The sequence below is a fragment of the Puma concolor genome, chromosome A3, assembly GCF_028749965.1.
Source record: "Puma concolor isolate L17-30 chromosome A3, mPumCon1.1.hap2, whole genome shotgun sequence".
Lineage (NCBI taxonomy): Eukaryota > Metazoa > Chordata > Mammalia > Carnivora > Felidae > Puma > Puma concolor.
In genome coordinates, this window is record NC_141669.1 from 60,885,416 (window position 1) to 60,910,697 (window position 25,282).

The window sequence follows — 25,282 nt, forward strand, 5'->3', positions numbered from 1 at the left end:
AACACCTGGGGAACATTTGAGGGGTAGCTTAAACTCATCTGCGTATGAAAGTTAAAGTATGACCTCATGGTGATGTAGTTTGATGTAGCACACAAAATGCTCTTACACCAGTGTGTACACATAAAACTTCTTTGAGAGAGCAGTGTGGGCATAGAAGTAGTGGACACAGAGGTAAGAGCCACCCACATCACTGGCAGCTTCGAGAGAGAACAAAAGGGACATGTTGGCACCAGATCCTTTCACATTTTAACAGGCAAAGACTGTCTTCTTTGGCCAGGAGTGGAGGGTAGCTGTCTATGGAATATCACCAAAAATGAGTCAGTGCCAGGTATACAGCAATTCTGTCACCTGCTGGCCTTGATATGTTATCAATGGGTCAGAATTTGGCCACATTAGAGTGGACCTCTTCAGTGGAATGAACACACTATCCAAAAGATTTCTTGATTCCTAGAATTCCACTTTTTTGATTCCTAGAATTTCTAGATACCTTAAACCTCTTAGCAATAAAGTTTGAGGAACCAGTCTCCACTTATCTCAAACTAACCATAAGCCCCCTCCCAAGTCCCCAGGGACAAGCAATGTACTTCTCAGGATCCACCCTGTGCAGGGTCTTGGGTAGCACTGGGACTAATTTTGCTCAGGCAGGTGTGGTTTATAGCACAGGGCCTAAGATCTCAAAGTCTTGTCTCCCTTAACATCTCTCTTTGTTAATTAATTTTTTTTCTAACTATTTATTTTTGAGAGTGAGAGAGACAGAGCATGAGCAGGGGAGGGGCAGAGAGAGAGGGAGACACAGAATCTGAAGCAGGTCCAGGCTCCGAGCTGTCAGCGCAGACCCCGACACAGGACTTGAATTCAAAAACTGTGAGATCATGACCTGAGCCGAAGTCGGATACTTAACCAACTGAGCCACCACCCAGGCACCCTGGGTTTATTGCATATATCTTATCACAATCTACCATGAAGTGATATTATACCATTTCACATATCATATAAGAATCATACAGTAGCACACTTCCATTTCTCCCCTCCAAGTCTTTATGCTGTTGTTTTCACGCATTTTACTTTTAGTTATATTATAAACTTCCTAATACATCATTATTGTTTTTTTTTAAACAGTTAATTATCTTTTGAGACGCCAAGGAATACAGCCCTGCTATAAGAGAGGCTTTCTCAGACTGTGATCTGCCATCCACATTGGGACTGAGAGTCAGAAATGGTTGGGGCCCCAAGCCTTGCTCAAGAGCTTCCTATTAGTATTTCTCAGCTAGCGTAAGGAGCAAGAAGCATGAGAGCCAGCATACTGACAAAGATCAGATGAAGGACATTGCCTTCCTCTTAAGCCTATTGTTTCTGATGGCCTCAAGAAGCTGCCCTTATGTTAAGGAAGAGAGAACTGCCATGCAGAGCAACCAGTAAATAACTGAAATTTCAGAATGCCGAGCTATGTTTAATGAGATGTTATTAAATATTTGGCTGCGGTCACTCGGTCATACCCCTGATGGGAGGCAAATAACCAGAAAACCTAAGTGCCAGCGGGACTTGTACTGTCAACAAGACCACAAGTCAGGCCCGGAAGCTGCTCTTGAACCACAGGATTCCATCTGGTTCCCCCAGAGTCTGGCATTGCACTTTGCTCCTTTCAGCACTATCCCCTTCTTCAGGCCAGCCTTCTGCTTTGCCTGAGCCTCACAGCAGTCATAGTGACCTGCCCAGCAGGGAAGTGTGGAGAAGCCACTCCTTACAAGATCTCCTTGACACCATTTAAGGGCCAGGGATCTGCCTGCTGGGCTAGATTTACCCTCGAGTCTGTCCCCCAGTCTCTACCCTGCCCCAATGCCAAGTCCAGTCTCTAGGTACAGCTCCTCTAGTTGGGCCTGAACTGCTACTGTCACCACCCAGGTGTTGAAAGAGGACACTTCAGATGTCATGAAATCTACCTGCCTGCCCAGGCAGGGTCCTTGATATATGGTCAACTATTAGCGTTTTCTCTCAAATAACTGAAGTGTCTCTGAATAGAACTTCCACCTGAGGTTCTAATTCTGGGAACCTTCTCAATTTACACAGGATTTTCTACTTTCCCCTCCATCCACCTACCCTTCAGACAGAAGACATTTTTGATCATGTTTTCTTCTGCCTTCTCTCCTCAAAACCAAAACATTTTTAGTTGAATTAAATTCAGATAAAAAATTTTGAGCCCTATTAAAGCTATGTAAGATACAGCTGGACTCAGAGGTGGAAAAGTAGGAAGGGGGCACTGGGTGGCTCAGTCAGTTAAGCATCGACTCTTGATTTCAGCTCAGGTCATGATCTCATGGTTCGTGAGTTCGAGCCCCATGTTGGGCTCTGTGAAGGCAGTGCAGAGCCTGCTTGGGATTCTCTCTTCCCCTCTCTGCCTCTTCCCCACTTGCATTGTTCTTTTCTTTCTAAATAAATAAATAAACTTTAAAAAAAAAGTTAAAAAAAAAAAAGAATAGTAAGAAGGAATTTTCTGATCTCTATATCAAGGAATTTTTTTCCCTACTTGATAAGAAGTGGAATAGATCCAGGCTTGGTGAACCCTGAAGCTTATGCAATTTTGTGTCCCTCTTACACCAAAGAACATAAAACTCCAACTTCACACAAGATTAGTTTCCTTAAAATAAGGAAGAAAATCACAACAAATTAAAAACTATATAGGGGCGCCTGGGTGGCTCAGTCGGTTAAGCATCCAGTTTCAGCTCAGGTCATGATCTCATGGTTCGTGAGTTCGAGCCCTGCGTCAGGCTCTGTGCTGACATCTCAGAGCCTGGAGCCTGCTTCAGATTCTGTCTCTCTCTCTTTCTCTGACCTTCCTCTGCTCATGCTTTGTGTGTCTCTCTCTCAAAAATACATAAACGTTAAAAAAATTTAAAAAAACATCTAAACTTTAGAAATACAAGAATCATAAAACCCAGAAAAATTACATATTTTCATAAACTGTCTGACATAACTCTATAACACTTTTTCCCCACATTTTTTGGTCCACACACTGTCTGGTTGCTACTTTGTATAACAATAAATTTGTGAAATACTTTTTTATAGAAAAAAAAAGGATAATTTAGTCTTTCCTCTACCATGTTTGATCAAAGCTTGCTTTTCACGGTGCCTGAGTGGCTCAGTCAGTTAAGTGTTGGGGCTATGGGTTTTGGTTCAGGTTATGATCTCACGGCTTCGTGAGTTTGGGACCTGCACTGGGCTTGTGGTGACAGTGCAGAGCCTGCTTGGGATTTTCTCTCTCTCTCTTTCTCTCTTTCTCTGCCCCTCCCCTACTCATGCTCTCTCTCAAAAATAAATAAATGAACTTAAAAAAAAAAACTTGCTTTTCATCGACAGTTTAGAAAAGTCACTTTCAACTTCTTCAGCTCAGCTTCACAATTCATTATTTGTAATGTCATGTATTGTTGAATTTTTCCCAAATTTGGAGAAAATTATCAAGTTCATTTTGTACAGGAGCTATATATAATTTCAGGGACTTTCAAGTTTTCTTGTTCAGTGTGTCATCTTATTCTTTGAATTGACAACACTCATTATCCAGTTTGCCACCAATATTCTTATAGTGGCGTATGTCAATGTTTTATATCAAGACAGCAAAAACTTAGTACGAATCTACATAGATGTACTTGGGAGATGCCATTTCGGGCTGGAGAGAAGTATGAGCACAAGCACGCCTAGCAAAGACAAGAGTTCAATGGATGAAGCAAAGGGTACATGGATGGTGGCAATAGGTGATAAGACTAGGGTAACAGAGCAGGCAGAAAGGTGGGAAAGAGTGTCAAACAAAGCAAATATCTGAGGACAGACTCTCATGCCTTTAAGTGTAAGAATCCAGTATAATTGTAAGTATAAGATTAGTATAAGTATATAGATTAAGTATAACCCAGACTTGTGTTAAGTTCATAAGATGAACCCTAGGTTGAATCCTAACTCTGCCAAGTACCAGCCTGGCAATAACATGACTTTCCACAAAAACGACTAGCTAGCAATATGAATATATCCCCAAAATTCCACTAACTGTATCTCCAAGTCAACTTCCCCTTAGTCATATCCTCAAAATACCCCAATCATTCCCACACCAGCAGACTCAAGAGGAAGTATGAGGGGGGCGCCTTGGTGTCTCAGTCGGTTAAATGGCCGACTTTGGCTTAGGTCATGATCTCACGGTTTGTAGGTTCGAGCCCCGTGTTGGGGTCTGTGCTGACAGCTCAGAGCCTGGAGCCTGTTTCGGATTCTGTGTCTCCCTCCCTCTCTCTGCCCCTCCCCTGCTCGTATTCTGTCTCCCTCTCTCAAAAATAAATAAACATTAAAAAAAAAAGAGGAAGTATGAGGGAGGGAGAGCTGAAGCAGTAAGAAGACCCTGCCCTAATTACAGTTAAAATGTTTTCTGTAAATTTTATAAAAACATATGACTACATGAACACATTGCTAGGGACTCTCCCAGGGCCATGCAAGGGGCTTATGCAAGTGAGGGGCCCAGAAATGTAAGTTTCTCTAGTTTCATTGTACATTCATCTCTTGGTGGAGAGCATAAAACAAAAACCACATACACACTATATTAGTTATTTCGTGTTGAGTAACAAATTATATCGAAATTTAGTGCCTTCAAACCACATACATTTATTATCTCAGTTTCTGAGGGTCAGGAATCCAGGCGCAGCTCAGTTGAATCCTCTGCTTCATGGTCTCTCACAAGGCTGCAGTCAAGGTGTTGGCCTAGGGTCTACAGTCTCATCTGAAGACTCAACTGGGGAAAGAATGGCTTCTAAGCTCATTCATGTGGTTGTTAGTAGGATTCACTGCCTTGAGGACTGTTAGACTAAAGGCCTCATTTCCTAGTTGGCAGATGGCTAGAGGCCATCCTCAGTTCCTTGCCACATAGGCCTGTCCAACATGGCAGCTTGCTTCATTAAAACTAGGAAGAGAGAGTTTACTAACAAGACAGGAGTCACAATCATTTAGAATTAAATCATGGAAGTGACATCTTATTATCTCTGCTGTAGTCTATTGATTTCAAGCAAGTCACTAAGTTTAGACACTTGGAGGCGTCAAGAAGCAAGCCAGTCTCTAGAATAATTTTTAGTCTCCTTCCACCGGCAGAGACAACAAGCAGGACACAACCTGGCTGGTTGGCCTACAGCGTACAGCAGGAAGTAGAAATGCCTCTCACACACTGTGGCCATAGGAAGTGGTGGCGATGGAATGCCAGACTCCAGTCTAAATGGCTCATGCTAAGATTCAGGTTTCAAAATGAATCATTAAATGCAGAACTGGGACAGATACCAAAGTCAAGAACAGAGGCAACTGGAGTTGGACAAGAAGTGATTCGGGGAGTCCTTTAGGTAAAAGGCCAGCACCTGTGGCAGGGTGTTTAGCTATCTTCAGGTTATCTTTGCATAGGCAGGTGGTCCAGTAAAAGGTTGGGATATGATACACAGAAAGGACATAATAAAGAGTTAGCAACCATGTGAAACAAACACTTGCCTGCTTTTTCTTTCTCCCCTCTCTGGAGACCTTTTGAGGGCCACTCTAACTTTTCCTCTTTCTTTCTCTCCTTTTTTTTTTTTTTAAATATTCATTTATTTTGAGGGGGGAGGGGCAGAAAGAGAGAGAGTGAGTGCATCTCAAGCAGGTTCTGTGCTACCAGCCCAGAGCCTGACACAGGGCTCAATCTCACAAACCGTGAGACCATGACCTGAGCCAAAATCAAGACTCAGATGCTTAACTAAGTCACCCAGATGCCCCAGTGAAATTTTATTTTTTCAACAACTTTCTTGAGATATAACTCACACACCATACAATTTGCCTATTTAAAGTGTAGAAGTCAATGGTTTTTATTGTATCCACAGAGTTGTGCAATGATTATCACAATGAATTTTAGATCATTTTCATCATCCCCCAAAGAAATCCCACATTCCTTAGTAGGCATGTCCCATTTCCCTCCACCAGCACCTCCAACCCCTAGGCAATCACTATTCTGCTTTACCTTTCACTGCCTATTTGAAATTAAAAGATCACATGCTCTATAGATCTCACCTAATAACACTTCTCAGTGACCACAAACCTTCGACAAACAAGTCTGTGAGTAGAACACCAGGCTTTGCATAGTGAGTCACCGGGATGGGACGTGGTGATGACTCTGTGATGATAAAACCTGAGCGAAGCAGCGATGGAGGCAAAAATCCCTGGACAGCAGAGTCAAAGGCCAAAGTTGATGGCTAAGGACTAGCAGAAATGCCACAGCACCAGTGCCACTTTATTGGATCACAGTAGTCTCCCAAATTCTTTTCTGGAAGGCCTAGGAAGAGAGTCCCACAGCAGGATAACGCTCTTGGGCTTTGGAGTCGGAGGGCCAAGTATAAATACTGGTTTCACACTTGCTAGTTGTGTGAACTTGGGCTGACATACTTCTTAAGCCTCACTTTCCTGATGGGTAAAGAAACCAGGATTAGGATGGGTAGAGCACAGTGTGCAGGCTCACAGAACTTCCCTCTCTGCAGCTGAGAGCTTGACACACAACCGGACCCCCAAGAGGCATGGAGGTCTTACCTTCCCACATCCACCAACTCCAGGTGCATTTAAAAAAATTTTTTTTAATGTTTATTTATTTTTGAGAGAGAGAGAGAGAGAGAGAGAGAGAGAGACAGCATGAGCAGGGGAGGGGCAGAGAGAGAGGGAGACAATCTGAAGCAGGCTCCAGGCTCTGAGCTGTCAGCACAGAGCCCAATGCAAGCCTCGAACCCACGAAACACAAGGTCATGTTCTGAGCTGAAGTCGGATGCTTAACCAACCCAATCACCCAGGCACCCCGCCAAGTGCATTTTTGAAAGAATGATCACGTGACCGTAAAAGCAGGGAATTGTCCTTTGGCTGTTCCAACCTCTGCAGCTGTGCTGCTGGGGCTCAGCTTGCTCAGGCCCAGGAAAGTCCAGGGCAGCTTGCCACACAGAACTTTCTAATGAGCATCCATCCACTGTCCCCCTTGAAGCTGGGCCAGGTTATTTACTACCCCACTGTGGCAGAGTCAGGGTCTGGACTCAGGTTCTTCCTCCCTTGACCATATGACCCCACAGAGTGGACCCACCCCCTACACTCGAGTTGTATGGGCACCTAAACACCTCCCCCTGCCCCATCTTTTCCCACCCCACCAGCATCTTCTCCCAAGGAACTGGATTTTTTTGCACATGCAAATACACACACACACACACACACACACACACACACACCTCTACCTTTTGGTTTTGTTGGCTCTTCAAGGCAAACACAGGAACAGAGCCTATTGACCCAACCCTGAAAGAGAAGCTGTAAACTGTCTTGCCCAGGGATCTACAGACCTGCACTGAATAGACCCTGGGAGAAAGGAAGGCCTACCCAGCTTCCTAAGTTTCTCCACCCAAATTCTTTGTCCTAAGACAACTGTATAACTCCCATCCCAGCTGCCAACCAGTGCCTCAGGGTAGGAATCTGGAGGCACTCGCAGTGGCCTCAACCTAAAACTCAGGAAAGGAGTGAGGCTTTCATGATATCAGCCAGGCCCAAGACACCCAACTCCAGCAAGCCTGAGCAAAAATGGGAATGTACTGGTTCAAAGGGTGGTGAGGATGGGGTGGCAGTGGATCCAGGGCTCCATACTGTCCTGAGTCACCTTTGCTCTCTTCACTCCCATTTTTCTGTTTCCATGGGTGTTGTCTTTTGCCAATGGGAAACTTTCTGCAGATAGTCAGGGAGCTGGTGGGGTAACCCCATTTAGCAACCCCGAGAAAAACAGCTCCCCTCTCCCAGCCCCAGAGGATTCCAACAGGCCCTGCTTGATCACATGCCCAGCTCACCAGTCCTGGGGCTCCACCCATCTCCAGGAGAAGGATGGAGGAAGGCATTTTGGGCAGGCAAAAATAGTAGTTTCAACAGTCCTCTACATGGCAGCTGTTTTCAAACATGGGAAACTTCTCCTCGCTGAGTAAAAATAGAGCCCAAGTGCTCTAAAATAGAGGAAGAGTCTGGAAGGCCAAGAAAGCTGCCAAGAACAGCCATTCTGTAAATAAAGCACTATGTGCTAGAGTAGGACAAGGAACCTCCTGGAAAGCAATTCATAGCAGGCTATCCTTGAGCACACTGGCATCTCCTGACCCTGGCTGAGGAGCCCCTGCTCTCATCTAGAGGGAACGAGGTTACTTTAACTTGGGCCTCCTTGCCCGGTGTGGGAAGAAAATGCAGGCCTCTCCCACATGAGACTTTGCTGCTCCCTCTACCCATGACCAGACCCTCCTCCTCCGGTGTGACCCCTAAAAGTCGCCCAGTGCTGCAAACCACCCCCTTGTTGGAGAAAACTCCACCAGCTTTTATGGGAGGAGGTGCACCTCTGGACCATTCCAGGACCACGAGGAAAGGGACTGTGGGTCTTCAGGTTCTGGTCCAGACTCCCACCACAAGGGATATGGGGGAATTTCTGCCCCAGCCATGGACACCTCGAAGTAAACACATTCTGCAAAGACAGTTGAACCCTTCCTCCTGTTCCACAGGGGCTCTGCCCCTGACCTGCAGTAACAGTAGGCTGTTGCCCTGCACTGATCCCCACGTGCTGAGGAGCATTCAACCTTCTGTGCCCTTCTGGAAGCTTCAGATATTTTGAATGAGAGTGCCCAACCACACTGCAAGGAAGTGACCAGCAAGAGGTGGATCAGCATGGGATGCAGAGGATAATGAAGGAACAGAAGGAGCCAAACCAGAGGAAGAAAACGAGAGAAAGAACAGGAACAGAGGGAGCAACGATGATGATGAAAAAACCAACAGCCACCATTCACTGAGCACTTACTACACGCCAGGCTCCAAGCACTTCCCACACATTAGCTTATTTAATTATCTGGACATTTAAAAAAATATTTTTTACATGTTTATTTATTTTTGAGAGAGAGAGAGAGAGAAAGAGAGAGAGAACACAAATGGGGAAGGGGCAGAGGGAGAGAGGGAGACAAAGGATCCAAAGCAGGCTCTGCAATGACAGCAGACACTAGTAGAGAGTCTGACTCGGGGCTTGAACTCACTAACTGGGAGATCGTAACCAGAGCTGAGGGCACACATTCAACCGGCTAAGCCACCCAGGTGCCCCTATCTGTACATTTTAAATGCACAAGCTTTTATTTATTTTTTTTTAAGTTTATTTATTTATTTATTTAGAGAGCACACACGAGCCAGGGAGGGGCAGAGACAGAGGGAGGGAGAGATCTCAAGCGGGCGCAGAGCCTGACACGGGGCTCGAACCCATGAACCGTGACATCATGACCTGAGCTGAAACCAAGTGTTGGATGCTGAACCGACTGAGCCACCCAGGTGCCCCGGTACAAACTTTTAAATGTACAAATGTCCCCCAAGATATTTCTTAACTGCAAAGAGAAAGACAGCACCTTACAAAGGAGAAACCCAGTCAACATATTAAAATGACCAGGAATCAGACATTATTAACCCTCACTATGATGCACTGAGAAGGACAAAACATCACTTCTGTGGCATTCTTGCCCCAAATACACAACCTCATTCTAATTGCGAGAACACAGCAGACAAACCTAAATTGAAGGACATTCGACTCCTCAGAAATACTCTTCAAAAGTATTAAAGTCATAGAAGGCAAAGAAACATGAAGAAACTGCAATAGACTGGAGGAGTTCAAGAACAAGTGGGATCTTGAACAGGATCCTGGAACAGAAAATGGGCATTAGTGAGGGCAAAAATGGTAAAATTAAAGACCTGTGGTGTAGGTAAGAGAATATTTATTTCCTGTTGTTGGTTCATCTAGTGCCAATTGTGATCATTGCAACGTGGCTGTGTTAACATCAGGAAAGTTGGGGGCGGGTAGATGGGTACTCTCGAACTACAACTTTTCTGTGAGTCAAAAATTAATTCAAAATTAAAAATTTTTTAATTATTTTTTAATTTTATGTTTTTGGAGCAGTTTTTTGTTTGTTTATTTTTATTTTAAATATATTTTTTTTAATTTTTGAGAGAGAGAGAGAGATGGAGCACAAGCAGGGGAGGGGTAGAGAGAGAGCAAAACACAGAATCTGAAGCAGGCTCTAGGCTCCGAGCTGTCAGCACAGTGCCTGATGTAGGCACGAACCCACAAACTGTCAGTGCATAGCCCAACATGGGGCTTGAACTTGTGAACTCTGAGATCATGACCTGAGCCGAAGTTGGATGCTTAACCAACTGAGCCACCCAGGTGCCCCTAGATTGCTTATTCATTTTTGAGAGAGAGGGAGAGAGCACGAGCAGGGGAGGGGCAAAGAGAGAGAGAGAGAGAGGGAGACAGAGAAGTGGGACTTGAACCCACAAACCATGAAATCAAGAGTTGGATATTTAACCGACTGAGCTGCTACCCAGGTGCCCTTGAATTTAAAGTTTTCTAAGTGCAAGATTTCTCCAAACAAAGCAATCCATCTCAGAAGAGTAACTTACTGGATTGGTCTACCAGCAGGGAAAAACATCCAGACTTTGGATAAGGCAGAGAATATTTTTGTGTACAATGATGTGGTATCCTAGGATACTAGAATACTATATCCTAGGATATAGGATATGCCTTTTTGTTAAGCAGGTCCTCACTTGCAGGGACTGGGCTGGTACCCATTTCAATAAGCACCTCTGTAGTTTCTGGAGGTGGAAGAGCAAGTCAGGCTGCCTCCTGCCATGAAATGCTGCCCCACAGCCTCATGGGGCAGTGGGCTCTCCATGATGTTGTTCTGCGTCTTCTGTCTTGTTCTTCAACCCAGCAGGGCTCAGCAAGTGGGAAAGTTCTTAGCTTTCTTGACAGTGCATCACAGCCCCTCCTCTTTCATTCCTTCCTCGGTGACTCACTTTAGGAGGCTTTCACAATCAAATAAATAAAGGTATTTCCCACCAACCTTAAGCTTGACAACCTCAACCCTCAGTGTCCACCAATCCTTTCTTATATCCCACAGAGGAAAAGTCAGTGTGACATTACTGCTATCTAAGCAGTTGAGGTTTGCCTACATTTGCTTATCTTCTTTATCTTTGTGCTTCTCTGGGTTTCTCCCATCTCAACAACCTGGAGGGTAACAGCAGATCAGAGGCTGTTGCTGAGAATCTGTAGCCCTGGCCTCCTGGCTGACTGCAGGTTGGTCCTCAAGTTTCAAATGAGCAAAACAGATGGGACTTCCACCTTGTCACTGTGCTGGACCTTGGCACCTGTCATCTGGCTCCTGGGTCTCCCTCCACCCAGTTAGGTTTTCTGCTAGGCCCCGCAAGCCTGCCCATTGGCTGTCTTTGTGCTGAGCCAGCAAAGCTCTGTTTTCATTCTCTTCTCTCCACCCCACAGACTGGAAACAAATTATCCAATGATTAGTTAACACTTCATCACTGTGCCACATTTTGCAATGAGGTGGGACAAGTGGAAAAAAAGGAATTCTGACCTCAGTGCCTTGAACCCTTGAACAACAGCAGGAAGAGCCCAGAAGGCTACTGATTCAAAGGAGGCGAGGGTTGAACATTTCTCTACTGCCCAAGGAGACTTGGGGTGGGGCCAGAGTGAGGCTGGGACGGCTTGATCACTTCCCACCCACGTAGCAATTTTTGGCAGCTGAGGGAGTGCTGCCTGGGCAGGCTTGGCTGTCTGTGAACCAAACCCAGAGCCCTCTTCCCAAGGCCACCTCCCTGGCTATGAGAAACCGAGCTGGGGACCCCAATTCAGGAGAGTGGGCAGTGTTTGTCTCCTCCTCCTACTAAAATCACCTTGAAATGACAATAACGGGATACAAAAATGAAGAAACCCAAAGTGGTGTTGGCAACAAAGATGGTACCATCAACAGAAAGATCACTTCTGAAAGATAGGAAATATATGCAATTATATTACTGGACAAGCTGAAAGAAGGGAAGCACAGCCCAGAATACGGTCAAGAGAAAGCTGCAGGGATATGGGGCTAACATTCACAGGGGAGCTCCACAAAGTCTCCCAGCTTGCAGGAGGCAGTGGGGATGATTTACTGCGGCGCTGGCTGCATCATAGCTGGCCCAACCCGTCCAAACACACACACACACACACACACACACACACACACACACACACACACACACACACACACACACAGAGTTGGATGAGCATGAGCTCAGATGCTTATACGCTAAGAAATGTTTCCTAGACAGAGAGATACAATGTTCTGGTTGGCAGGAGAAGCTGAGTAGTACACGATGAAATAGACCCAAAGCAAAAAGGAGGAAAGGCAGCTCCAGCATCTGGTCTCCAGCCTACCTGTCTCCCACCTGCTCAGTCCCTGAAAGGGTATCAGCCTCTACCAGGACACTACTCATACACACCCTCACTCAGCCTCCCCATGCAAGGAAGTGGTTTTGGGGATGAATGGCCCTGAAAAGAAACAGTTCCCAGGAAGTGACACAAGTCAGTTCAGTGCATTCATTCACAGAAATGGCCAAGGATCACTTCGTATTCTCTTCCATGAAAATTAAAGTGAAAACCAGCTAACTAAGGCCTGAGATACTTCACTAAGAATTATCAAAATAAAACAGGACTAACTCTTCTAAGTCACTGCACCCACAAAGAACAGGCTGCAATGGAAGGCAGAGTAATAAACAAGATATTGCTTTTTGAAAATTAAAAAAGAAAAAGGATGGCCAAAATAAAAAAGTTCTATAGAGGGCTAAGTAAAAGAATGATTAAGACTAGAAAACTGTGTGTATGTGCACGCACGGCACGCTGCAAACAGCTTTGTTTCCATTTGGTCCGTGGCTTGGGACAGGGCTCCAGGGTGGTTAAAAAGCTGCCTGGTGGCTGCAGGGAGAGGCTCGGGCACAAGCCCTGGTCCGGGGGGTTGCATGCCAGAGAGGCCCCTCAAAGGCTGCCGGGCTTCAGAGGCTTCTAGTCATGCTTGAGGACTTTATTTATTTTTTATTTTTTTAATATTTATTTATTTTTGAGACAGAGAGAGAGAGAGACAGATGAATAGAGACAGAGGGTGAGTGGGGGAGGGGCAGAGAGAGAGGAAGACATAGAATCTGAAGCAAGCTCCAGGCTCTGAGCCATCAGCACAGAGCCTGAGACAGGGCTGGAACTCAGGAACCATGAGATCATGACCTGAGATCATGACCTGAACCGAAGTCCGGACACTTAACTGACTGAACCACCCAGGTGCCCCTTGAGGGCGAGCCTTTAGAAGAAATACTCGCCCAGCCCAGCCTGGAGGCCATCCCGCCTGCAGGGGTGAGTCAGGTGGTCACCCGTCTTCTTGATCCCCTTCTCATCCTGGTCCTCCAGGAAGTCACAGAGATGGGGGTCTGCGTGCGCAGAACCGAGGGCATGCAAAGCCAAAAGGGCCTGGTTCAAGTTCTTCTCCAGAACCGGGGCGGCTTCCTTGGTGTCCAGGGTTTCATTACACTCTTCCTGGAACAGCTTCTACCTGGTCCTGGTCCTGGAAGAGGGTACAGCTGTCTCGTTGACTTTGCATCTTCTGGGGACACTCCGCACCCTCGCACTTCTCAGCCAACACTCGGAAGTGGCCCACGCCCTCCAGAGCCCCACTGTCACAGTTGAAATAGAAGACCAGAGAGGTAGGTGTAGGAGGCCTGCAGATGCATGTTGACCAGGAGGTTGACAGCCCCCTCCACCTTGGTGAAATAATTCTGAGGAATCCGGGGAGCTCACAGTTAATGAGTAATAAAGAGCTAAGCTCAAAATAGGCTGTTGGCCAGTCCCAGAGGCAAAGGATGGCTGAGAAGATGGCTCCAAAGGTTGTGACTGGAAAAAAGGTTGGAGGGTGGTCGGGAGGCTGGTAGAAGGGGCGTCCCTGCATCCGTTCCATCCAGCCACTGTTGAAGCAAGAGACAGATCCGTGGGGCATACTGCAGGAAACCAAACTATTTTTGTAGTGGATTGCAGTGCAAGTTACAGCACACTCTAATCGGCCAAAAATCACCACACACTTAGAATGGGTCGCTATCCTGGTGGGAAAATTATACGTCAATAAAGCTGTTGTAAACAAGAGCCCAGCCCCCTCAGGCCTTAAGAGGGATCATTCGGGGCATACTTTCCACTGTTCTTCTCCACAGATGTCCCATGGGATTCAGCTCCAGATCCATGCTGGCAGTTGGCTTAACACACACTCCTTATTGGCTGCCTTTCTTCCCAACATCACCTTCTCACAGAACATGTACCCAAGAAACTAATTGTGCTAGAATCCTTCTCTAGAGGTCTATTTCTGGAAGAACCCAAACCAAGGGCAGGATATGTTTTCATTTTGTACTCTTCTGATAGTTAAAGAAGAAGTGGTAAAGTTGGTGCCAGGATCAGGGTTACTGATGACATTTCAAAGAAAGGTTAAGAAAGCCAATCTGGGGAAGGACTTGATGACGAGCCAGGAGAGAGTTTAGTTGAAGACAGGCCAGGAAAAGGCATGTCCCAGGACAGTAGGTCTCCAGGGCACTGAGAAGCCCTTGCTGGGATGTAAGTTCTTCCCAAGGCTTACTGCTAAAGTAGGACGAGAACATTCCCCTGATGCGGGACAGCTGTCAGGAAACTGCAAGCACCTTTGTTCAACTGCCAGGCCTCTTAGAAATAAGCCCTTGGATTACAATCAAATTTAAAACTCTACTTTTGTTGCCTCGGCACAATCAATATACCTCCCCTTTCACAATGCACACTAGGCAGGAAGAAAGCAACTATCAGAGCTCAAAAGCCACCACGGTTGCTTGGGTGGAAATTGCTAACCACAGAGAGTGATGGAAAAGAAGGAAATACACCTAAGTAGGATTCCACTTTTCAATTTAAGTGTTTTAAAACTTTCTATATATGCATGGAATACACACGCTAATGTTGCATTTCAATTATTCTAAGGAGTAATAGTTTACACTTTAATATCTCTGCCATTGAGGCATATCATACAACTGACATAAATCATATTGAATGGATTTTAGTGGTAAATAAAATATTACAGGTTAAAATTAACAAATACACTTTATATACAATGTGACAAGATTTTTTGGCTCCTTAAGTATTAAAATGCCTCTTTCTTGGCCTCTACCTTTTCAAAGTATTACTTTGAGACCGAAGTGAATCAGGACAAATACTTTAATTTTTCAGATTTACTGTTAACTCTAACAAGGTGAAGTTCAGCTTCAAGATTATGTGGCAGATGTTCCTAGCATTTAAAGCACATAACCAATTTAAGCATCTGACTCTGGATTTCAGCTGAGGTCATGATCTCATGGTTTGTGAGATTGAGCCCCACGTCGGGCTCTGCACTGACAGCACGGAACCTGCCTGGTATTCTCCCTCTCTCTCCCTCTCCCTCTGCCCATCCCCCAGCTCGTGCAGTCTCTCTCAAAATAAATAAATATTTAAAAAAATAAAACGGGTGCCTGGGTGGCTCAGTCGGTTAAGCATCCGACTTCAGCTCAGGTCACGATCTCATGGTTTGTGAGTTCGAGCCTCACATCAGGCTCTGTGCTGACAGCTCAGAGCCTGGAGCCTGCCTCAGAATCTGTCTCCCTCTCCTTCTGCCCCTTCCCTACTTGCACTCCGTCTCTCCCTCTCAGAAATAAACATTTAAAAAAATAAAAATAAAATAAAACATATATCCAATATACAATTAACATCAAGGAAAATTTATCCAGTAATTCCCACAGCCCAGCTCATGAAGTATTTGTTTTCAACTGTTCTACACAAGAAGTTTTACTTCATCTGACATTTTTCATTAAGAAGGCAAATCACACTGAATTTGGCCCAAGTAAAGGCTTTATTCATTTCAGCTTTCTTGGAAGTGAAAATAAGTCATCCTTTGCCTTAATAAATGCATCTTTTCTCTTTCTGCATCTGAGGGGACCAAGACAACCCAGAACACCAAATATTCCAGACCACTGTCAATCAGGAGTAGCAAAGCAGATGGTCATACCTGGGGGGAAGGGGAAGGCGCTTTAATTCTGGATTCAATTTCCAAGTGACTCAGAGTATTCCCTTCCTGCCCTTCTGTTCCATTCTCCCTTGACCAACTAAAGAAAGGAAACCAGGGCCAGGGATGTCTCCTTCATCCTTTCCCTTTTAACACCTGCTTGGGTTCGTTGAAATTTAAACCCTGGCAATGTTCATTCAGCCTTGAACTTCAAACTTAGAATCGACATGACTTGGGAGTAGCCGTGAAAAAGGTCCAAACACATTTCTGCTAGAGCTCAGGTGAGTAGTTCTCAAAGAGTGAATTAGACGGTGATGCTTACATCCATGAGGTGGAGGTTCAGGGGAGAATCCATCTCGTAGGCACCAAGAGAGGGTTTCGTGAACTCAAAGATCGGTTGGTGCCATGATAGAGCCAAAGGCAACATGTAAAGGTTTAAAACCCAGTATATCCTGTTGCTAAAAAAAGGACACAAACCCCCAAATAGACATGGGGTGGGATAATACAGTCTTTAAGATGCTGCTTTAGAGACAAGAATATACAATGGAGAAAGGATAAGTCTCTTCAATAAATGGTGTTGGGAAAACTGGACAGCTACATGTAAAAGACTGAAACTGGACCACTTTCTTACACCACACACACAAAAATTAAACTCAAAATGGATTACAGACCTAAATGTGAGATCTGAAACCATAAAACTCCCAGAAGAAAATATAGATAATTTCTTTGACATCTGCCGTAGCAACATTTTTCTAATATGTCTCTTCAGGCAAGCGAAACAAATCAAAAACTAACTATAGAGGCTACACCAAAATAAGAAGCAAAAGAAACCATCAACAAAACAAAAAAGGCAACCTACCGAATAAGAGAAAACATTTGCACATGATATAACCAGAAAACGGTTAGAATCCAAAATAGAGAGAGAGGGGCGCCTGGGTGGCTCAGTCGGTTGGGTGTCCGACTTCAGCTCAGATCATGATCTCACAGCTCGTGAGTTCAAGCCCCACATCAGGCTCCATGCTGACAGCTCAGAGCCTGGAGCCTGCTTCGGATTCTGTGTCTCTCTCTCTTTCTCTACCCTTCTCCGTTCATGCTCTGTCTCTCTCGGTCTCAAAAATAAACATTAAAAAAATTTAAAAATATACATATAGAGAGAGAACTTCTATAACACGAAAAAAATAATCCAATTAAAAATGGGCAGAGAACACGAATGGACATTTTTCCAAGGAAGACCCACAGATGGCCAAAAGACACATGAAAAGATGCTCAGTATCTCAGTGTCATCATTAGGGAAATGCAAACCAAAACCAGAATGAGGTATCACTTCATTGGCTAGAATCAAAATGACAGTAACAAGTGTTGACAAGGATGCAGAGAAAAAGGAATCTTCATGCATCATTGATGGGAATGCAAATTGGTACATGCATACATGTATACGAGATTCCTCCAAAAATTACAAATACAAATACTGTATGATCTATATAATTCCACTACTGGTATTTACCTACAGAAAATAAAAACACGAATTCAAAAATATCTACACACCCCTATGCTTACTGCAGCATTATTTACAACAGTTAAGATATGGAAGCAACTCAAGGGGCCATGCATAGATTAATGGATAAAGAAGATGTGGTATATACACATAGTGGAATATTACTCGGCCATAAAACACAATGAGATCTTGCCATTTGTGACCACACAGATGGACCTAGAGAGTATAACGGTAAGTGAAATGAGTCAAAGAAAAACAAATACCATGTCATTTTACTTATACGTAGAATCTAAAAAACAAATGAATAAACGAAAAGCAGAAATAGACCATGAACACAGAGAACAAACTGATGGTTGCCAGAGGAAAGGGGGTGGGAAGAGAAACAAGATGAGGGAAGGGGAGTGGGAGATACAGGCTTCCAATTATGGAATGAATAAAATTCCTGGAGATAAAAGTACAGCACGGGGAATATAGTGGATGCTATTGTAATAGTGTTGCATGGTGGTAGATGGAAGCTACACTCAGGGTGAGCAGAACGTAATGTAAGGAGAAATTTAATCACTAAGTTACACCTGAAACGAACCTAACATTGTGTAACAACTATACTCAAAAAAATTAAAAAGTTGCTGCTTTTGTCCTAAATTCTCTCTACTCACCACAAATGGAAGCATAAATAAATACTGATACTCCTCTTTCAAGACTCTAAATGGGAAAGCACTTTTAAGAATTTTTTACATTTTCTTCAAGTTTGTTTATGTACCTAAAGAGAGACAGAGACAGCAAGGGAGGAACAGAGAATGAGAGGGAGAAGAGAGAGAGAATGCCAAGCAGGCCCTGCACTGTCAGCACAGAACCCAACATGGTGCTCGATCCCACGAACCACGAGACTATGACCTGAGCCAAAATCAAGAGTCAGATGCTTAACTGACTGAGCCACCAAGGTGCCCCAGTAATTTTAAGAATTAAAAAAAATTTTTTTAATGTTTATTTTTGAGACAGAGACAGAGCATGAGTGGGGGAGGGGCAGAGAGAGAGAGAGAGAGAGAGACACAGAATCTGAAGCAGGCTCCGGACTCTGAGCTGTCAGCACAGAGCCCAACATGGGGCTCGAGCTCGTCAACCACGAGATCATGACCTGAGCCAAAGTCGGATGCTCAACCGACTGAGCCACCCAGGTGCCCCAACACTTTTAAGAATTTTAAACGCAAAGACAGAGGACCCCTTGAGACAGAGAAAAACTTATAGGTCAATATTGCTATTAATAGTTTCTGGGTGGAAAAAAAAATGGTCTCTTTTGGGAAAATGTAATCAAATACAGGAAACAGAAGAGATCATAGATTATTACACATGACACAAGACAAGTAAAAATACAGTGACTTTATTTCCATCATCTTACAATCCCCAGTATCACATCTGGTAAGAAGCATCATTTCTATAAACACAAAAATATTTCAAGAAAGCATGTTACAAGATAGTATATGTAAGCAACAGTTTGGCAGAATTTTATCAACTCTAGTAGTTCACAGACCCCTCCCCCCAAAAAAGCCAAATTTTAAAATTCAAAAATAACAGTTAGCTTTATTTAACATATGTTACACCTTAACACTTAAAATATCATGCTCTAGTTAAATATTTCATCAACAACACTGTATACAAATAAAATATTACACAAAATATATTTAAGAAAATGTTTTGGTCTTTGATCTGAACAATAAATAAAAACACAGGCACTTCTACACGGAGACAGGGAAGCAGTCACTACTCAGAATAATTTTGTATACGTGACATGTGGAAATATGGCAAGAATAGAATCCTGGAGTTTTAAACTGACAATCCGTTCACGAGAAGGTCTGCAATTTCAATCTTTTCACTTGAAGTTCAGAAATTACAAATGCCTTCCTGGTCCACATCGAAAATTCCTAAGCACAATATGGCTGCCAGGGTCAATTCAATCTTCTGATGGCCATTATGGAATCATACTCATGATCTTCAAATACTAAAATTAGAGAATTATCACGGTACCACCCAGCAAACCAAATATCAGGACTGTTAAGCTTTCTCCTTAGTACGGTCGTAAGACCATGTAACAAGGTAAACCGGATAAATGTCACACAGTGATTCTCATTTTGCAAAATTAACTGACCTACTAAAACAAGAAAATACTGTTGGGGTGGCAGGAAATTTTGACAGAAGTTAATTTCTGTAGCCGATTTTAAAAATTCATCCAAATTTCATGAAAATGAATGGAATTGCACTTAACAAAAACCACCGAATCATGTATAACAAGGTCTTTGTAGCCAGCATGTCTATAAACACCTAAGTTGCAGATAATTCAGTCATTATAATGGAAAGTAAGAATACTCTCTCTCATACGAGGGCAAAACATAAATAACCTAAACCTGGAAATTCCAGAAACATAAATGATTTCAGCTAAGAAGGAAGGCAAATTAGGAAACAATGGCCACTAGCCATAGGAAGGACTGGAACCAATTTTCCCAGCATATCCTCTGTGAAAAGTTAACAATCTTCCGCTTTCCCTCTTCAGAAAGTACCACACCAGAGGGTATAAAGGCCCTCAAATGGATACTACTAATGAAGGCAGTTCTGATGGTTTAACATAGGTATTACCCCTAATGTGAAAGAACACAACATGGGAACTATTCAAGATATGTCTTTCTATGCAAAACTTAGTTTGTATCTATTTCAGCAATTTAAATGAGCATCTTGCAACCGAGACCAGATATCAATCATCTCTTGAGGTTTTCTACTATGTACTAACATCAAATCTACATAGGAACAAATGTTATTCTTGTTTTTCTCTTCTATATCAAATGTCTTGAAACCTTTGTGTTTCTCTGGAACGAGGCCGAGTTTCTGAAGGCACATTCCAGTATAAACATCATCAATGGGGTAGAGAAGGACCCGGTCGGTTATATTGTACAGCCTCAGGGCCAGGTGGCCAGAGTAGAGGAATCCACCTCCCCCTGCATAAGGCGGATAGACACCAGTGTAAACAACTTCTGGGATGTAGTACTTCAGTTTCTTATCCCGATGAGGTCCAGCATTGTGGATCACGTCACCTATAAACAAATCTTTGGCTTTGTTCTTGGATAAGCTATTCAAGTAATTCAGGATGTGATGCGTGTTCACAAAAACATCGTCATCGCCCTTGAAAACGAACTCGGCATTTGGGCAGGAAGTGCTCACCCACCTGAGAAAGAGCACTTCTTTCAGGGACAAGTTGAAGAAAGTGTCTCTGTAGTTCCACATAAGAATGTCTTGGTGCTTCTCACTCTCGAATTTCAACATATCTGACAGGTCCGGGTGGTTGTCCTCTGGCGGGGTCTGACCCAGTAAGAAGACTCGCACTACAGTTTGGTTCCCCACGTTGGTTTCTCTGCCCCAAGATTCCCGAATTGCTTGCCTTCTAGCAAAATGCGGAATGAGGGACTTTATAGCCAGTAACAAGAAGGGTTTCTTTGCACATTTATCCGGTTGATCTATAAGTAGTGAATAATTTCGACATCTCAGATACAGTAGAAAGTCTTTAAATCTGTCTGGCAAATTGCTGAAACCTGAAACGACTGACATGACCCTCAGGTCAGGTTCACAAAAATTTAGATGGCTTATGTTGGAAAACCCGTATACTTCCCCCGTCTGGTTGGCCAACATATTCAAAATGGGATTGTACCGCCTGTTCAGCTTCTCTTGTTCTCTGTTCCAATATGCCACAGGGGGGTCAGATATCTTCCAGAACTTTTCTTTGGGTATTATTACTTCCCCCTTTCCATTTTTTTCTTGGCTGCTGCTTTTGGAGACTTCCACAATCAAATAAATGAAGACATTAACCATCATCAGGATACCCAACAATTTTATTCTTCGACGTCCAACACTCATTTCTCATATCTGGAATAAAAAGGAGGAGCATTGTATTAATTAGGTACTTATTAATTTGCATTTGCTGACATATGTCACTTGCCTCTTTGTCTTTATCTTCTTTGGAATAGTGGTTTGGAACACAGATTCGAGGCTCATACTGCCTAGGTTCAAATCATGGCCCTACTATTCTAGCTCTGTGACTGTGGGCACGTTGTATAACTGATGTCTCAGTTTCTCCATCTATAAAATGGGGAAGATAACTCACTTCATAGAATGGTTGCATATGAAAAGCTTTCGAAACAGTAGCTGGCCCACAGCAAGCAGTACGTAAGTGACTGTTAATAGAGTGGCTGTTTTAGACACCTGAAGGCAAAGATATACATTTACTAAGTAACCCCACAGGTGTTCAACTGCCTTGCTTACAAGGACACACATACAAACCAGTGTATTGCAAACTGATTCATTCACAATTCATAACAAATACATTTTATATTGTGACCCAGTTCACACACAGAACTGTATTCATGTGTTACAATGTGTGAGTTTCCGTGTAATTCACAGATTTTTTTCTATTTTGTTTCATTTCATTTTTTAGAAAATGGTAATACCAACCCTGAATTGTTTCTCAATCCACACTTTTGTAGATGAGGAAACCAAGGCAGAGAGATTAAGACGCTTGGCCAGGATTGCAGGGCTAGGAGTTGGATGAGACTGAGTATTAAGAGAAACAAAATGACAAGACTCATATTGGCTTTATCCTACTGGCCAAAAACTGAGGACAACCCAAATACCACCAACAGAAGAACGGACTGTCAAACTGTAGTATTTCATACAATGGAATAACCCCCAGCAATAAAACTACTACTAGCTACAACAGTACACTGTGCATGAAAGACAGACCACAGGGGCACTTGGCTGGCTCAGTCAGTAGAGCATGCTACTCTTGATCTTGGGGTCGTGAGTTCGAGCCCCATGTTTGGTGCAGAGATTACTTAAAATAAACAAACAAAGAAATGTTAGGGGTTTTTTTTGTTTTGTTTTCGTTTTTTTAAAGAAGACCTCAAATTCCATATATGTTAGGTTCAAGAAGGCAAGATTAACCTAGGATCTAAAAACCTGAAAATGATAGAGATAGAGGTTTTGACTGGAATGGGGCAGGAAGGAACTTTCCAGAGAACAGAAATGTGGTATGTATATCTTGGCCTGGATGAGGGTTTCATGGATGTACACATTTGTCAAAACTCAAATTGCATACTTAAGATCTCCGCTGTTCATAGCAAAACGAAAAAGGGAAATGAAAATGACATTTTCGTGAAATATCAAAGGCCAAGAATAGATTTCAGGCTGTGGGCAACAGAAGAAAGAGCAATAAAATAGTTTATTTGACAGGGATGTAACTCCAGAGTTCGAGCACTACTGTGATGGATGACTTATACAAGAAGCATAAACTTGACAACCCAAAGAAATAGGAATGGTAATACACTGCAAGGAATGTTCTTACCAGGTTAATTCTGTCACTGAGAATCTATCCTTAGAAAAGAATTCCTAAGAAGTACTGTGTCCCAGGCATTGTGTAATACCTTACTTGATATAGTGAATCTATGAAGTAGGTGTGGTTACCTTTATTCCCATTTTATACCTGAGGAAACAGATTTAAAGAAGTAACTGTTACAGGCAGAGCTGGAATCCCAGCCAAGGCAACCAGGTTCCAAGGCCACCAAATCAAAGGGTAGTTAGTCAGTCTCCTCTGACCTCTAGAAACAAAGCTGGGTGCCTATTTCAAAGAATAGTGTTTATTATTTTTTTTTAATTTTTAGTGTTTATTTTTGAGAGAGCAAGCGAGCGAGAGCATGAGCAGGGGAGGGGCAGAGAGAGAGGGAGACATAAAATTTGAAGCAGGCTCCAGGCTCTGAGCTGTCAGCACAGAGCTCGATGCGGGGCTGGAACTCACAGACCACGCGAGATCATGACTTGAGCCAAAGGCAGACAGTTAACTGACCGAGCCACCCAGGAGCCCCTATTTTTTTTTTTACTATAAGAAGATATTTAAGTTTACTGGGTTCTAACAGATAGTCCCAAGGTAAAAGTATTTGTTATGCTGAGAATGCTATGAAGCTATCACATGTTGGGACAGCCCAGATGAGATGGGTTGGAATTCACAAGTTCTTTTGAGTCTTTTAAAATCTGTTTAGTAGGTCCTCATCTAATTGCTTCTGTTTATGTGCTCGCTTCGGCAGCACATATACCAATTGCTTCTGTTTACCACTGCTCAACAGCTTTGATTACAGACAAAGAAGTAAAAGGTGTTTAAGAAAAACAACAGGGGGCGCCTGAGTGGCTCAGTAGGTCGAGTGTCCAACTCTTAATTTGGGCTCAGGTCATGATCCCAGGTTTGTGAGATCAAGCCCCGCATTGGGTCTCCAATGAGCATTGAGCCTACTTAAGATTCTCTCTCTCTCCTTCTGCCCCTCTCTCTCTCTCTCTCTCTCAAAAAATAAATAAATAAATAAAGTATATTAAAACACACACACACACAATGGCCCCTACCCCATACTTCTAAAGCTTTTGCACATCTAGAAAACATGGCAGATGACCAAGTTATGTGGGTGCCCCCAACTCACCCAATAAGCAGCCCCCATCCCACTTCAAATCTCCCCTCCCTTCTACCTACCCCTCCAGAACCCCACCACTGAGCTACCAAGAAAGGGCCTTGTTAAATAAACTTCCTCCAGATAACGTAGTAAAAAACCACAAGACATTCCTTACTCCTTAATTCCAGTTTTAAAGGGCCCCAAGGCACACACAACCTGAATAATTCAAACACCCATACGCAGGTCTAGAGTCCACACCCTCCTCAGGTTAACTCCTTTAAAATGAGCTTTTGGGCAAACCTAATGATCAAACTGAAGGTCTCAGTCCAATACATCTTTGGCAACCTAAACCCCTTTACTCTGGGCCTTACTTGCAAGGACAAGAGAACTCAAATGGACACTTAGAATATACTTGCATGGGTACCTCATACAGTTAAAGAAATTGCCATCTTTTTAGAAAATAAATCATAATTTTAAGGGTTGTTTTTTGTTTTGTCTTTTTTTTTTTGGCTTCTAAATTGAAACAAAATAGTTTTCAAAAACAAGCAATTTTCTCTAAATTGGGATAACTCTCCTACAGCTACAGTAGCATTTGACCCAGTATCTCTGATCTCTACATCTTGGGCACTTTATGTAAACAGCTTGAAGGAAGGGCAATAAGGAAAAGTATGAGGGTGAATGGAGAAAGACTACAATGAGGACAAAGATTTCGAAGGTACTCAAGAAAAAAACAGCACGCACTATGGGGCAGCTAACTACATTTTCAACTCAGAACTCAGAACTACATTTTCAACTCAGAACTCAGAACTACATTTTCAACTCAGGCATTTTCAACGTTTTTATTTTTTTTATTTTTTTTTATTTTTGGGACAGAGAGAGACAGAGCATGAACGGGGGAGGGGCAGAGAGAGAGGGAGACACAGAATCGGAAACAGGCTCCAGGCTCTGAGCCATCAGCCCAGAGCCCGACGCGGGGCTCGAACTCACGGACCGCGAGATCGTGACCTGGCTGAAGTCGGACGCTTAACCGACTGCGCCACCCAGGCGCCCCAGGCATTTTCAACTCAGAAAAGGAATATGGCTATCAGTAGACTACTTCTGAAATTTCTAGAGTAAAAGAAGTCAGTTTAAAGAAGAAAAAAGGAAAGCACAGTACTTTACATAGCAGGTTGTGAACCTCTAAGTTAATTTTCCCAGGGAAAGATTCAGAGTGAATAAGATGGGAGACGATCCCAGATAAATGAGCTGCATGAGCTGGTTGTACATCCAGGTTATGGGGCAGGGTTATGGCTATCTGGAGTCCAGCCATAACTGTCTGAAGTGATGCTCTGAAGTTTCTATCACGAAAAGCACCCATCCTTCTTTCGGGAATATTTGGAGGAATACATCAGGCTTGC

General features: G+C 43.4%; 1 protein-coding gene and 1 long non-coding RNA gene across 7 annotated transcripts in view; one reads left to right on the plus strand and one right to left on the minus strand.

Annotated features, from left to right (window-relative positions):
- Positions 1 to 25,282, minus strand: part of B3GNT2 (UDP-GlcNAc:betaGal beta-1,3-N-acetylglucosaminyltransferase 2) — a 193,349-nt gene that overhangs the window by 146,131 nt on the left and 21,936 nt on the right. For 4 of the 6 annotated variants that reach the window (XM_025931724.2, XM_086701019.1, XM_086701020.1 and 1 more), the window contains one exon: positions 18,778 to 21,321. The exons of the other annotated variants lie outside the window; for them this stretch is intronic. In XM_025931724.2, coding sequence (XP_025787509.1) covers positions 20,119 to 21,312 — 1,194 coding nt within the window. In that variant the 5' untranslated portion in view covers positions 21,313 to 21,321 and the 3' untranslated portion in view covers positions 18,778 to 20,118. Of the gene's footprint in view, positions 1 to 18,777; positions 21,322 to 25,282 lie in introns of those variants that run through there. 6 annotated transcript variants of the gene reach the window in all.
- Positions 1 to 25,282, plus strand: part of LOC147582489 (uncharacterized) — a 433,267-nt gene that overhangs the window by 100,546 nt on the left and 307,439 nt on the right. The gene's annotated exons all lie outside the window — the stretch shown is intronic.